Source organism: Eptatretus burgeri, chromosome 7 (assembly GCF_056783735.1).
Source record: "Eptatretus burgeri isolate ZD-2024b chromosome 7, Ebu_testis_v1, whole genome shotgun sequence".
NCBI classification, from domain to species: Eukaryota; Metazoa; Chordata; class Myxini; order Myxiniformes; family Myxinidae; genus Eptatretus; species Eptatretus burgeri.
In genome coordinates this window covers 3,159,949-3,172,196 of record NC_140967.1, presented here as the reverse complement: position 1 = coordinate 3,172,196, position 12,248 = coordinate 3,159,949, and the positions used below count along the sequence as shown (strand labels likewise).

Genomic DNA, 12,248 nt, shown 5'->3' with positions numbered 1-12,248 from the left:
AGAGGGAGGGAAGAGGAAAGTGGGAAGAGAGGTGAGGGAGGGAGAGGGTGAGGTATGGAGAGGGGTGAGGGAGGGAGAGGGGTGAGGGATTCTAGCAGATGCGATTCCCAGCTGAACGTTCATCTGAGAGGGACACACACAGTGATGAATCACCCTTCCTGTGAAACACCGGGATGACAGTTTATAGCTGAGTCGGGCTTCAAACCCATGCTACACAGAGCAGGCATGCGTACCTCTCGGCTTTCCTGTCGTGATGTGGTGGTTAGTTATTACCTCCGCCACCGAAGGTGAAGGTGGTTATGTTTTCACCCCTTTCTGTCTGTTTGTCTGTGTGCAGGATATCTCAAAAAGTTGTGACGGATCCAGGTGGAATTTGGTGAAGATTGTGGGTGTGTGACAAGGGTGAACTGATCAGATTTGGGTGAAGATCCAGATCTGGATCTGGATCTGGATGCGAGAATTATTTAATTGTTAAAGTGATTCTTCACCATTGAGAGATTGGGCGGAGGTAATGCGCTCACCATGTGCCCTTCTTGCTTCATAACTGAAAACATTTTTTACTCATTGTGATCAAATAATTTATTTTGCCTTCCTACCAGAACCGTGCTATCGCCATTGAAGCTTGAATGTGTGCCAAGCGGCTTCACCAAGCAAAAACAATTGGAGAAACTTTTAAAAGTGAAACGTTTAATTTTTATTTGTATTTATCAATGCCGAATTGATGGGTCGCATTATGGACGATCATCCAAAAAGGGGAAACACAGTGGAAAATAAAATTTCACATTTCCAGGGAGCTAGCTACCGCCTGTTGAACCGCAACAACACGTGGCCAACGCATGCGAGTGACGCCTGAACTTTGTTCAAGTCGATCGATGTCATATTCAGTGACAGTGTGAATATTGAAGAGCACTCGCCAAGTGGCTTAACCACGCCATCAAAACGGTTGATAAGAAACGGCTCGCCTGGCACGTGATTAGCAATCACCGAACTGTCATATTAAACATACACCTCTCTGAGATGCCCACAACGTCAAATATGTCCACATTGGACAAATGAACACTTTTATAGGAGTCAAAACTGCTTATAAGTTTGATTCTGGAACTTAAATTTTGTAATTCTGCATAGTTTAAAAGATTCTCGCAGTTACGGCATGTGCGGAAATGAAATAAAGCCACAAACACTGCGTCTCCGGGCGTTTATAAGCATTACAATGTACCCAGCGATTCGTAGCTATGACGCAGAGGCATTTGATAATATGAGTGAGGAACCTGAAAAAATAAACATTATCGTGAAGAAATCGTTGCGACCTGTTCAAAGTCAAGGCATGGTTGAACAGGCCAAAAACACATGGCGGCTTCAGACCCCAGCGAGGTGACCTGGGATACACCTTCAGACCCCAGAGAGAGCGGTGACCGAGGACACGCCTAGTAAAGGATGTAATTAAATTATGCCATTAATTATTTTCAAAAGGGGTGTTTTAATTAACCCAAACACGCAATTTTCACTCTTGCACTTCCTTGGAGTTTTCTTAGTATGCATGCAGAGTTTCAGGTTGTTAGGTTTGATAGTTTTGGAGTTAATGGAGGACACACACTGACATAATGACACACTTTGACATTTAATAGTGCAGATATGCTGTTATTAACGACATTATAGGTCACATGATTTGAAATTGCTTCGTGTTGGGCAAGTGGTGCTTGGGCCCCGACATCACTGCTCACAGTTTCATCAATACAAGAACGGCACTCAGAGGAGCACACACCTCCATAGGTGAACAGTTTGCTTGATATCCACTAATCGGACGGATCTGGATCCAAACCTGAACCAAAATATAACCTGCTTGTTATTGTCACCTAACCAACTCGTCCCCCTAGTTCTGTAATAATCCGTGAACAATGTTTTGTGATATGTTGCCGGACATCGTTTTTAACCCGCCCTCTCAATGGTGAAGAATCACTTTTTAAAAAAAAATTCTCAGATCCAGAAACGTAATCAGTTCGTCCTTGTCACACACCCTACCTGCCCACCAAGTTCCGTCCGAATCCGTCCGTAACTTTTTGAGATATCCTGGTCACACACAAACACACAAGCCAGTAGGCGACATGGGTGGTCGCCACATAATTGCATACTAGTCATACAGTTTTTGACGGATCGGGCTGAAATTTTTTGACAAACAGGTTGATTATAGTGCGCATAAAATCCTGGAAGCCGATTTTTGATTTTCGACAAAGAAATATATAAATATTTTTCGGATTTTTTTCAAAAATTTCAGTCCCGTTGCTAGGCAACGGTGGCGTCCATAGCAACGGTGGCTCAAAAGCATACAACTAGATCCTGGTATGAACCTACCAGTCACGTTTCATCAAAATCGGTTGACTCCTCTGGCCTCCAGAGCTGTCCATTACATACAAACATACAGACAGACGGAAAACCTGAGAATAACGGTAGTCGAGCGATCACCCAATAGACAGCGTAGAGACAGGTATACAGACAAACAGGGTTGAAAACACAACCTCTGTCGACCTTCAGTGGCCGTACGGAGGTAATTACGTACAGTACATACAGTACATATACTACTTAGATACCTGTGCTGAAAATTATTACTCTGCCGTGAAAAAAAACACAACTTAAACCCAAAATCTCATGATTTACGAATGTACACTCGATGAGACTTGAATATTGAACACGCGAGATCTGGAGAGATCGTGCATGGACAGCATGGTGATACAAAACTGACATTCCTCCACCAGGTGCCGGTGCCAGGTGGTCGTTGTTTCTATATTTGTTCAGTTTGAAGTCGCCATGACGGTATAGTTTGTGTCAGAAGTAGATTTTCGATTCAACCGCTGATAAAAAAAATATATATATAAAATATATAAATGTTAGTGTGACTATTTACCTATTTTCACTGTCATCATTAGTTAAATAATATTTTTTTATCTTGTACGTGAATATTGTCTGAATCCGAAACATTCGACGAGCCGTCGGTTGACGAAGCTCCATTGAAAATCCGACAGGTGTGAAGAAAGGTGAAGAGACAGGGCGGACGTTTGTGGTTGCATGTGCGTCTCAGGTTGTGCTGCTCGACGGTTTTCATTGGCTGTTGTTTTCGTATTTTGCTTTATTTTGTTATAAATACAGGAGTTACCTCCGTGTTGGGGATCATTTTGGGGCAGTGCCGGATTAAACCTCGGCTGGCCCAAAGGCACATTTTGAAATTTTCGAGAATGGCCTGAAAAATTTAAATTAGATCTCGGACTCATGGAAATGGACCCCAGACAAAAGATGAACTGATTCAAGAACAAAATATTTAATACAAAAAAAAAGACAAATATTTAATGTGAAAAGAAAATAGTTTATTTAATCCCTCTATACAATTTACAGTGTGTGAATATATGCATGACAAAACACGTACAGATTTGGCACTTTGCTTTACAGTTTACTCGACCTTAGATTGCAACTTTGCGCACTTTTACTACTGCAAACTCTTCAATTACGGAACTGAAGTGAAGTCCAGTTCTCGGAGCAAATTACTTTCAATGCACAAAAGGGCCAACGCACCAAGACACTGTTGATGAATGGTAGAACGCTTCACATCTTTGATTCGCTTTAGCTGCGAAAATGAGCGTCCTCCTGAACAATTGGTGGCCATCAGTGCTAAGTATATTCGGAGAGCCACTTCAGTGTTTGGAAAGGCTGCATTAACTCCAGTGGTGTGCAGCAGCACAAACATATGCTGTGCACACCCTGGTGAGGGGGAACTTGAGGGCAGTTTGTTTTTATACCAGCAAATGAACTGACGGAACTCTGACGCAAAATCAGTATTCAGATCCTTGTGATACACACTGACAAGCCCCGTAATAACAGTGTTCATATCCTCGTCGGTCATAGAGTCAAACTCTGTCAGAACGCCAAACCGCTGCAGCATTACAGAATACGCCTCTGTGCGTTTCTGCGATGCACTTCGCAGTCGGTCAATGATGACATAAAATGTATAAACTTTGAATTTTTGTTGGTCCGTCATCCCTTCTGTGGCATCAGTAGCATTTCCATCATTGTCATGCTTCTTACGCTTGGGCATTCGCCGACTTTCGGATTTGTAAGTGCTGTTGTCGCAGCGATCACATGCTTGTTGCTCATAGAAATCAAAATTTTCTCTGCGCGCATGTAAAAACTCATTCAAACTCTTCAGCAGACAAATAGCCGGTGTTAATTCTATGGTGGCACTTTGCAACAACTTGCTGCAGCAGTTGAAGCGCTGCAAAATATCATTCCAAAGTTCCACACATCAGGGCAACTTCTATGGTGCCCATCTTTTCTGCCAAAGAATCTGCCTCATTTCGTGTCTCCCTGTTCTGATTTTCATCTGCAGAGATCTCTTCGAGAGCACTCTGGAACTGGCGGTAACCGCGGAACAGAGCTTCAGTGGCATCAGCTCGGGCAGACCACCGGTATCCGATGGGTGTTTCGGAACAAGGCACCCAGGTTGCTGTTCCACTTGGGTCTGCAGGACACCCCAACGGTGCGTGGATGCCACAAAGGACGCATACAGGTGCTGCAAAAACCCAAAAAATGAAATCGCTTCAATGCAACAATCCACCGCGGACTGACCAACTAGGTTCAAAGAGTGACCTACACAGAGAATGTAATCAACCAAGCTGTTCTTGGTCTTCAAAATTTGCTGCATACCATTGTACTTTCCCGACATATTACTAGCATTGTCATACATCTGACCGTGGCAACTGTCAAAGTCGATGTCATGGTCCTTCAAGTATTGGAGAAGAGTATCAGCAAGGTCCTGACTTGTATGACTAGAGATACTAATGAACGTGAGGAAACGCTCGACAGGCTTGTGATCTGTCATGTTGACGTAGCGGAGGATGATCGTGAGCTGGTCCGTATGGGCAATGTCTGGTGTGGAGTCCACTGAAACGGAGAAATACCGCGACTTCGAAATGTCATCCTTGATGCGACCAAGTACTTGCTTGCCCATCATAGCAATTAATTCTTCGCAGATTGCTTTTGACAAATAAGACGTGTGACCGCGACCCCGATTGGCATGGTAATGGATGTGCTGGGATAAAAGCGGATCAAACTGGCCAATCAACTCCAAAATGCCCAAGTAATTACCATTGCTGCTGGAGCAAACAATTTCGTTACTACCTCAAAACGACTGACCCCTCTCGCAAAGAAAAGTAATTGTGGCAACACATTTTTCCAATAGCTGCGCTGCTCCAGCATGTTTTGATGCAATTGCTTATCAACTCGACCGGCATCAGCACTCTGCTGACAAAATGTTAGAACTGACTCTATGTGCTTTCATAGAATTTCATGGATGGGCCTTGGGCTGATTTCATGGGCTTTCAAGTACTGAGCCGTATTCTTCCAATCAGTAAATCCCGAGCCAGAAATCTGTGCAGCTCTGTCAGAGGAAAACAGAGTACATGGAAAACAGAAAACGCAAGCTTTGGCAGGAGAATAAACCAACCAATCACGATCAGCTACCTCCCCATTTGGCAAAACCCGTTGGAAGGCAATGGCATTAAGAAAGCGATTCACCCCAGAGTATTCACACTTCGTTTCTGGATAACTGTCATCCAAGTTCCGAAAATGGTTAGTGCCCAAGCTGATGCACACATGGCGCAGTTTGTCTGTGATGTTACGAAACAACCCGACATCGTTGGGAATCAGTGGAGTCGATACTGAAGCACCTTCACCCCTAGTGTCACCATCGTCGGCCGGCCTGTCTTCGACAGGATCAACTGCGGGGGATGTTGAAGGGGAGTCCTTCGTTGAATCTATATCATCATCACCACCAACACCAGCATCTTTCTCCACCACATGGAAAAACGATGTCAATTTATGAGTCTTCTTGAGTAGTTGATCCTCCTTATGCTTCTTTTTCTGCAACTCCTGAGCTCGCTTCCAGCCACGTTTGCGTCCTGACATAACGATGGATTGAATCTGCAAATAGAACATCAGATGTACAAATTTTAAAAGCTTTTATTATAAAATACAAACCACATTAAACACTATACGGTGTTTAACTCACCTCCGACCGCGTGTCGAATGGCGACCGTGTCGAGTCGGAGGCAGGGCAGGGAACACACCTGCTCCCTGCCGATTGGCTAAGGAGGGACGCCATGCCGACGCTAGACTCCGCCCATGCGCGCGCCTGCTGGCTGACGTGTGCACAAAGAATGCCGTGAGCATCATGGCGTCAGGATGGATGTGAAGATGGCGTTGTTGTCGTTGTTGCTGTTGTTGTTGCAGGAGATGGGGTATTCCAATAACAAATCACAGCACATTTACACGAATTCACCCATTAGACCAGGGGGAGGAGGCTATCTATAAAACACGTACTTACCGAGATAACTGAGCTAAAGGAACCTGTATGTTGTATGCGATAGATTTCCAAATTCGTAACAGTATTACGAGACCAATAAGAATTGTATGTTAAAAAAAAAAAGTTGCCTAAAGTTTTGTGGCCCGAGTTTTTGGCTGGCCCTAAGGCACATGCCTTGTCTGCCTAGTGGGTAATCCGGCTCTGGTGGGGGGGGGAGGGACACAACATCAGGTCCATGTTCACCACACAACTCCTTCAGCTCGTTTTAATCATGAACTGATTTTGGGGGGAAAGTAGATAGCTTGGGTCCTTAAAACATGTAATATCCAGATGTCTTTTCAAGGGTTTTTCAAACTCAACACCTCAGGCTCAGGGATTCCCGCTCTCAGGGTCTCCCAGTAAAATAGTCGGGTGTGGCTGTTACACAGCTTGTTCTTCATTCCCATTTCCGGTATACAGGTATATACATACATAAACCTTTAAAACATACTATATATATATATATATATATATATATATATATATATATATATATATATATATATATATATATATATATATATATATATATATATATATACATAAACCTTTAAAACATACTATATATATATATATATATATATATATATATTTATATATATATATATATATATATATATATATATATATATATATATATATATACATAAACCTTTAAATGGAACATGCACACGTATATATAAATATATGTATATACATAAACCTTTAAATGGAACATGCACACGTATGTATATATTGTTACGTTTGAGGGGGGGTATGCATTCAAAGGGTAATTAGGATGTTTAATTAGGTATGCCATGCTGTTCGAGTTTACCAGGATCTCGATGTAATAAGTAGCAATTCAGTGGTGATAAGTTGTCTAGTAAATGTCCATTTCTTCAAGGGGGAAATGATAATTGTCACGTAATTAGACAGGGAGACGGGTAGGGTAAGTGTGTCTGTGTAAACCCTTTTAGAATTCCCTGGAGGCTTGCCGTGACATCACAGGACAGTGCTGCGGATGGCTCCGCCCCGTGATCACGATTGGCGGAAGGCGACGGCGGAGGGCCAATAAAAACGGCTCGATTGGAAGTGACGAGGACTCGAGGATAAAAAGGCTCTGTTCAGAGAAGTAGGAGGAGGAAGAAGATCGGTAAAGAAAAACCGTTTTGGTGGAGGTTGTTGTGCTGGGAGCGTGCTGTGTTGTTGCGCTGATTAGATCCTGGTTTTCATCGTGTCTCGAGGCCCTGCTGTGCTTCGTGCCTCAGCTCGGTTGGCTCTGGGGTTCTGCTGGCTCTGAGTACGGGGTCGAACGGCGGGCGGACCTGCCTCCCTCTCCTGCTCGCAACTTGGCGCCAGAACTGGCTCCCTGGCGGCTGTGAGCGGACTTGGGCCGACACCAGGAGGTCGACAGTACCACGGTGTCTCCTGCCCCTGACGAGCGCAACGCCAGCTCGTCCGGCGCCAATCCAGGGACTGTTGCGTCCGCACCACGGGCCAGCCTGACCACCAGGACCAGCTACGTTGTGTGTGTGTGTGTGTGTGTGTGTGTGTGTGTGTGTGTGTGTGTGTGTGTGTGTGTGTGTGTGTGTGTGTGTGTGTGTGTGTGTGTGTGTACGTACCTGGCGCCTTAGAGGGTTTGAGATTTGTATATTCATTGGAATTGTCTGTGTTTTCCCCACGCCCGAACCCACACCACCATCCCGTCGAATCGCCCCGGATCCCTCCTCTTGCCGAGTCTGATTATTTCTGGTTAGAGAAATAAACATCATTAACTCAGTGAAAAGCGACTCGTGCCACCTTCCTCGTCCCGTTTGCGGTAGAGCGATTAGAACCGCCATCTTTGGGTTGTAAAGGATAAACCGCCTCCATCGTTTCGGCTCATTCTACGTCAGCGGGACTGTTCAAGTCCCGTGGACGTCACATTGGTGTCAGGGTGTTGGATGTTCGAACCCCTCTAAATTATATTTGGTATCGGGAGAATGTACCAAGATTAAAATCTCACCACGGATTGGAATATAAAATTACTACAGAAAAGCGCGGGAAAATTTTGGCGGGATTTTTCAAATTAAAATTAATTGGCGGCAAACGGGACTTCTGCACCATGGCGGATGTGCAGATGTTTGAGGAGGAAGGCCACGTGTCTGGCAGCGAGTCGGGGGAAGAAGGGAGAGACAGGGGTAAGATTGAAACCTCCCCCATTCCGAGCGTGGACCGTGCTTCATTGCCCGTAATGGAGCCCGCAGTGCCGGAAACCGGTGCGATGACGATCCAGACACTGTTGGAACGTTTAATAGTGGACATGACGGTACAAATGGCAAATCAATTTGTGACACAGAGGACAGAAATTACGGCACAAATGGAAAATCAATTCTCTGACACAGAGGGCAGACATGACGGCACAGAGGGCAGACATGACGGCACAGAGGGCAGACATGACGGCACAGAGGGCAGACATGACGGCACAGAGGGCAGACATGACGGCACAGAGGGCAGACATGACGGCACAGAGGGCAGACATGACGGCACAGAGGGCAGACATGACGGCACAGAGGGCAGACATGACGGCACAGAGGGCAGACATGACGGCACAGAGGGCAGACATGACAGATCAATTGGGGGTAATGGGGGAACAGTTGGGTGCACGGATTGATTTAATGAGGGATGAATTGGGGGAAAAGATGGAGAAAATGAAAACTGAGATGCAGGAGTGTGTGGATGTTCAATTGGGGGAAATACAAAGTAAGTTCGAGGATAGATTGGAGGAAACAAAGGTAGAAATTACATTGGAGGGGGAAAATATACGGAAAAAATTGGTAGATAAAATTGATGCAACGAACATTCGGGTTGATAAAGTGGATGAAAGCCTGGAGCGTCATCGTGTCTGTGTGGATGCTCGTATGCAGCTGCAAGTTGAAGAGTGGGGAGAGCTGAGGAAGCAAGGGATGAATTTGGCGGAGAAGGTAAAAGGATTGGAGGCTCGTTTGGACGAACAAGATAAAATTATGAGCCAAGATGAAGTCTTGGATAAAGGCCTGGTAGAGCCGTCTTTTGTAAGTAGAGTGTCCGGGTTGGTTGAGGAGCAGCTACAAACTCGTGACGGAGCCTTGGAGGAGGTTGTGCGGGCCCAGAAGATCCTGCGGGAAGAGGTGAATCGGTCCATTCAACGTTTGGAACAGGAGGCAAAATTGACCCATGAGACCCTCACCACAAAACATCTTTGGCCACAGTGGGCTCCGAAATTGGATACGCAGCCACAAGGGTGTTTGATCCCTGGGCTGGATTCAGACAAGGGAGAAACTGAGAAGCGGGCCACCGTAAAAGTGACCCCCCTGGTAAATTTTGACGGGTCAGGGAGCCTTGAAGCTTTTCTGACGCAATTTGAGTGTATTTCCCAACTAAACGGGTGGAATGAGCGGGAACGTACAGGGAATTTGGTGGCAACGTTGCGGGGACCAGCCGCAGATGTGTTAAACGTGATTGCGGAGGGATGTTGACCAGCTCCCACATTTGCGAGGCGTTAAGCCGTCAGTTTGGGTTCGCAGCGAACTGTGATCTGGTGCGGGCCCAGCTCCAGCACCGCAGATTAAAGCCGGGTGAGACAGTGCAGGAGCTGGCACAGGACATTTACCAATCAGTCAGGATCGCGTATCGGGACATTACAGTGGAGGCATGGGACAGACTGGCACTAGAGAAATTTTTAGCTGCTCTTCCGGACCCTGAGGTCCGAGCGCTAGTGGAGTTACAGGATCCACTCACCGTTCACCGAGCGGCTGAGTGCGCGGCCAGGCTGGCCTCGTGGAGTCGGCCGGGTCGGGTGCCCGAGAGGCCATCGGTGACGGTCCGACAGGCAGAGATTCAGGATCAGGGAGGGGGGCTGGGAGAAATTGGCATTACCCAAATGTTTCAGGAAATTTGCCAGAAACTGTCAAGTTTGATAAAGGGTAATTCGGTAGTTGGTGCGCCAAAGGGGCGGGGTCCAGCCCAGCCAATAGAGCAATTCGATTATGGCCGAGGGGGTCCGGAACCGGAAGAGACATTTCACCGATACTCACGGGGGCCTTTTATGGGGAGTTGTTTCCGGTGCGGGCGAAGAGGACACATGCAACGATATTGCCGGTACCCGGCGATGGAGGGACCCTCCAATAGACTTTTAGACTCGGAGAAGATGAATCCTCCTGCTGAACCGCCAGGTCTATCCGAGATGCCCTTTCATAGGTCGGGTCCGGAGATCACTGTCAGGGGTCGGGGAGACTAGATTGGGCTGAGCATATAGGGCCATGCTCGGCTGCTGAGATTGTGGCAAAGTGCCTCCTTTGGTGAAAAATAGTGAATTGTGGGAAAATTGGCATGGGTTTGTAAGTTCTGCTGGGTTTTGGAGGGACAATAGGGACAGTGGGTAATTGGTAACAAAGCGGGCACAAGTGGCTGTCCAATGGCTGGTGCGTGGATCGGGTGAGGAAAAGTGCTGTGTGAGTTGTTTCAAGTTAAGAAGTGAAATGTATGGTGCACACATTGATTTTTTATTGGACATGGTGTGGTAACAGGGAAGGTCATGGTCGGTGAAGTGTTAGAAATGCAGGTGTCACATGTAAGGCCGATGGGGTGGGGGAGTCATGTGGGTTTTGTGGGTGGGGATGATGTGCTTGTCCGCAGGGATTGCTGAAGCTCACGGTGAGCGGGAATTGTGACCCCCTTCAAGGAGATTCACCCCTGGTGGCTAACGGTGACAGTGTCTGGAGGCAACTGGGAGAGGGTCCGGTTGGGCGACGAAGGCGGGTATGACCTTGGCGACCCAGGAAGGCCAGAGGAGCCAGTGAGACCCCTTCCAGTGTGTTGTACGGGGTTAGAGCTGATGGCTACCAGGAGGGTGGGAATCAAAGGGAGCGGGGCGGATAAACGTCTGGGTTGGACTAAAGCTTACCTGTGGGCATGGTTGCACCTGAGATGCCCCCATCATCTTGTGGGAACCCACCCCACGGCCATGACGGGATTCAGACTGCATCATTAAAATGAGGACCATGACCTAGAAATGTGATGATGACCATGGTGTGAGTGTTGTGAAGATGTGTGAGTCCCACTCGATCCCGCACAACTTGACATGTGCAGCAAAGGCATGATGTCCGCATAATTTTGGGGTCAAGCAAATTTGAAAATTGGCTCCCCAGGTAACGCTGGGTCTATTAGCATCCACTGGGGGACGCGGTCAAGTGTAAATACCCCATGAATAGTGTCGTTAAGGCTTAGAGTAGGAATGTAAAGTATAAGTGTTGTGTTTTTGTGGAACCTTTTGTTTCCCCTCCCCAGATCACTGGAAGAGTGTTGGGCAAGAGCGATGATCCAGAGGATGGAGTGCAACTTCGCTCAGTGCTCTCATGTGATAAAATAAAATAAAAAAATGAATGATTGTTTAGGCGAGGATAAGGCCATAAGGGGGTAGTACATTAAGCAGGATAGGTAAGTTAGCTGCGACTCGCTGCCCATTGCCCCTCCTACTTTATTTCGTTAGGTGAATTAGGTGTGAGTCAGTAAGTGTTAAGGCTGGTACGGTAGCACCTGTGATATACCTTGCAGGAGCTGCGGTACCAGAGGAGGGGGCAGTGTTACGTTTGAAGGGGGGTATGCATTCAAAGGGTAATTAGGATGTTTAATTAGGTATGCCATGCTGTTCGAGTTTACCAGGATCTCGATGTAATAAGTCGCAATTCAGTGGTGATAAGTTGTCTAGTAAATGTCCATTTCTTCAAGAGGGAAATGATAATTGTCACGTAGTTAGACAGGGAGACGGTATAGGGTAAGTGTGTCTGTGTAAACCCTTTTAGAATTCCCTGGAGGCTTGCCGTGACGTCACAGGACAGTGCTGCGGATGGCTCCGCCCCGTGAT

The 12,248-nt window shown here is 46.5% G+C and overlaps 2 protein-coding genes across 9 annotated transcripts in view; one reads left to right on the top strand and one right to left on the bottom strand.

Annotated features, from left to right (window-relative positions):
- The first annotated feature begins 2,935 nt into the window (after positions 1 to 2,935).
- Positions 2,936 to 12,248, top strand: part of LOC147022562 (uncharacterized) — a 37,626-nt gene continuing 28,313 nt past the window's right edge. For 2 of the 8 annotated variants that reach the window (XM_085887261.1, XM_085887254.1), the window contains exon 1: positions 2,962 to 3,062. In XM_085887261.1, coding sequence (XP_085743387.1) covers positions 3,061 to 3,062 — 2 coding nt within the window. In that variant the 5' untranslated portion in view covers positions 2,962 to 3,060. Of the gene's footprint in view, positions 3,074 to 4,372; positions 4,553 to 12,248 lie in introns of all 8 variants that reach the window. The other 6 variants (XM_085887258.1, XM_085887259.1, XM_085887256.1 and 3 more) reach the window with 6 other exon arrangements.
- LOC147022563 (uncharacterized) lies at positions 4,962 to 6,832 on the bottom strand. Its single transcript, XM_085887253.1, has 2 exons — positions 6,053 to 6,832; positions 4,962 to 5,964 (listed from the first exon to the last, which is right to left on the bottom strand). The coding sequence occupies exons 1-2, from the start codon at positions 6,143 to 6,145 to the stop codon at positions 5,320 to 5,322; spliced, it is 738 nt and encodes a 245-aa protein (XP_085743379.1). The 5' UTR covers positions 6,146 to 6,832; the 3' UTR covers positions 4,962 to 5,319.

Bases quoted from the DNA above. Each gene is read 5' to 3' on its own strand.
- LOC147022563 (XM_085887253.1), bottom strand. From the start codon at position 6,145: ATGGCGTCCCTCCTTAGCCAATCGGCAGGGAGCAGGTGTGTTCCCTGC. The intron at 5,965-6,052 runs GTGAGTTAAACA...TTCTATTTGCAG, and splicing joins CATTCGACACGCGGTCGGAG to ATTCAATCCATCGTTATGTC.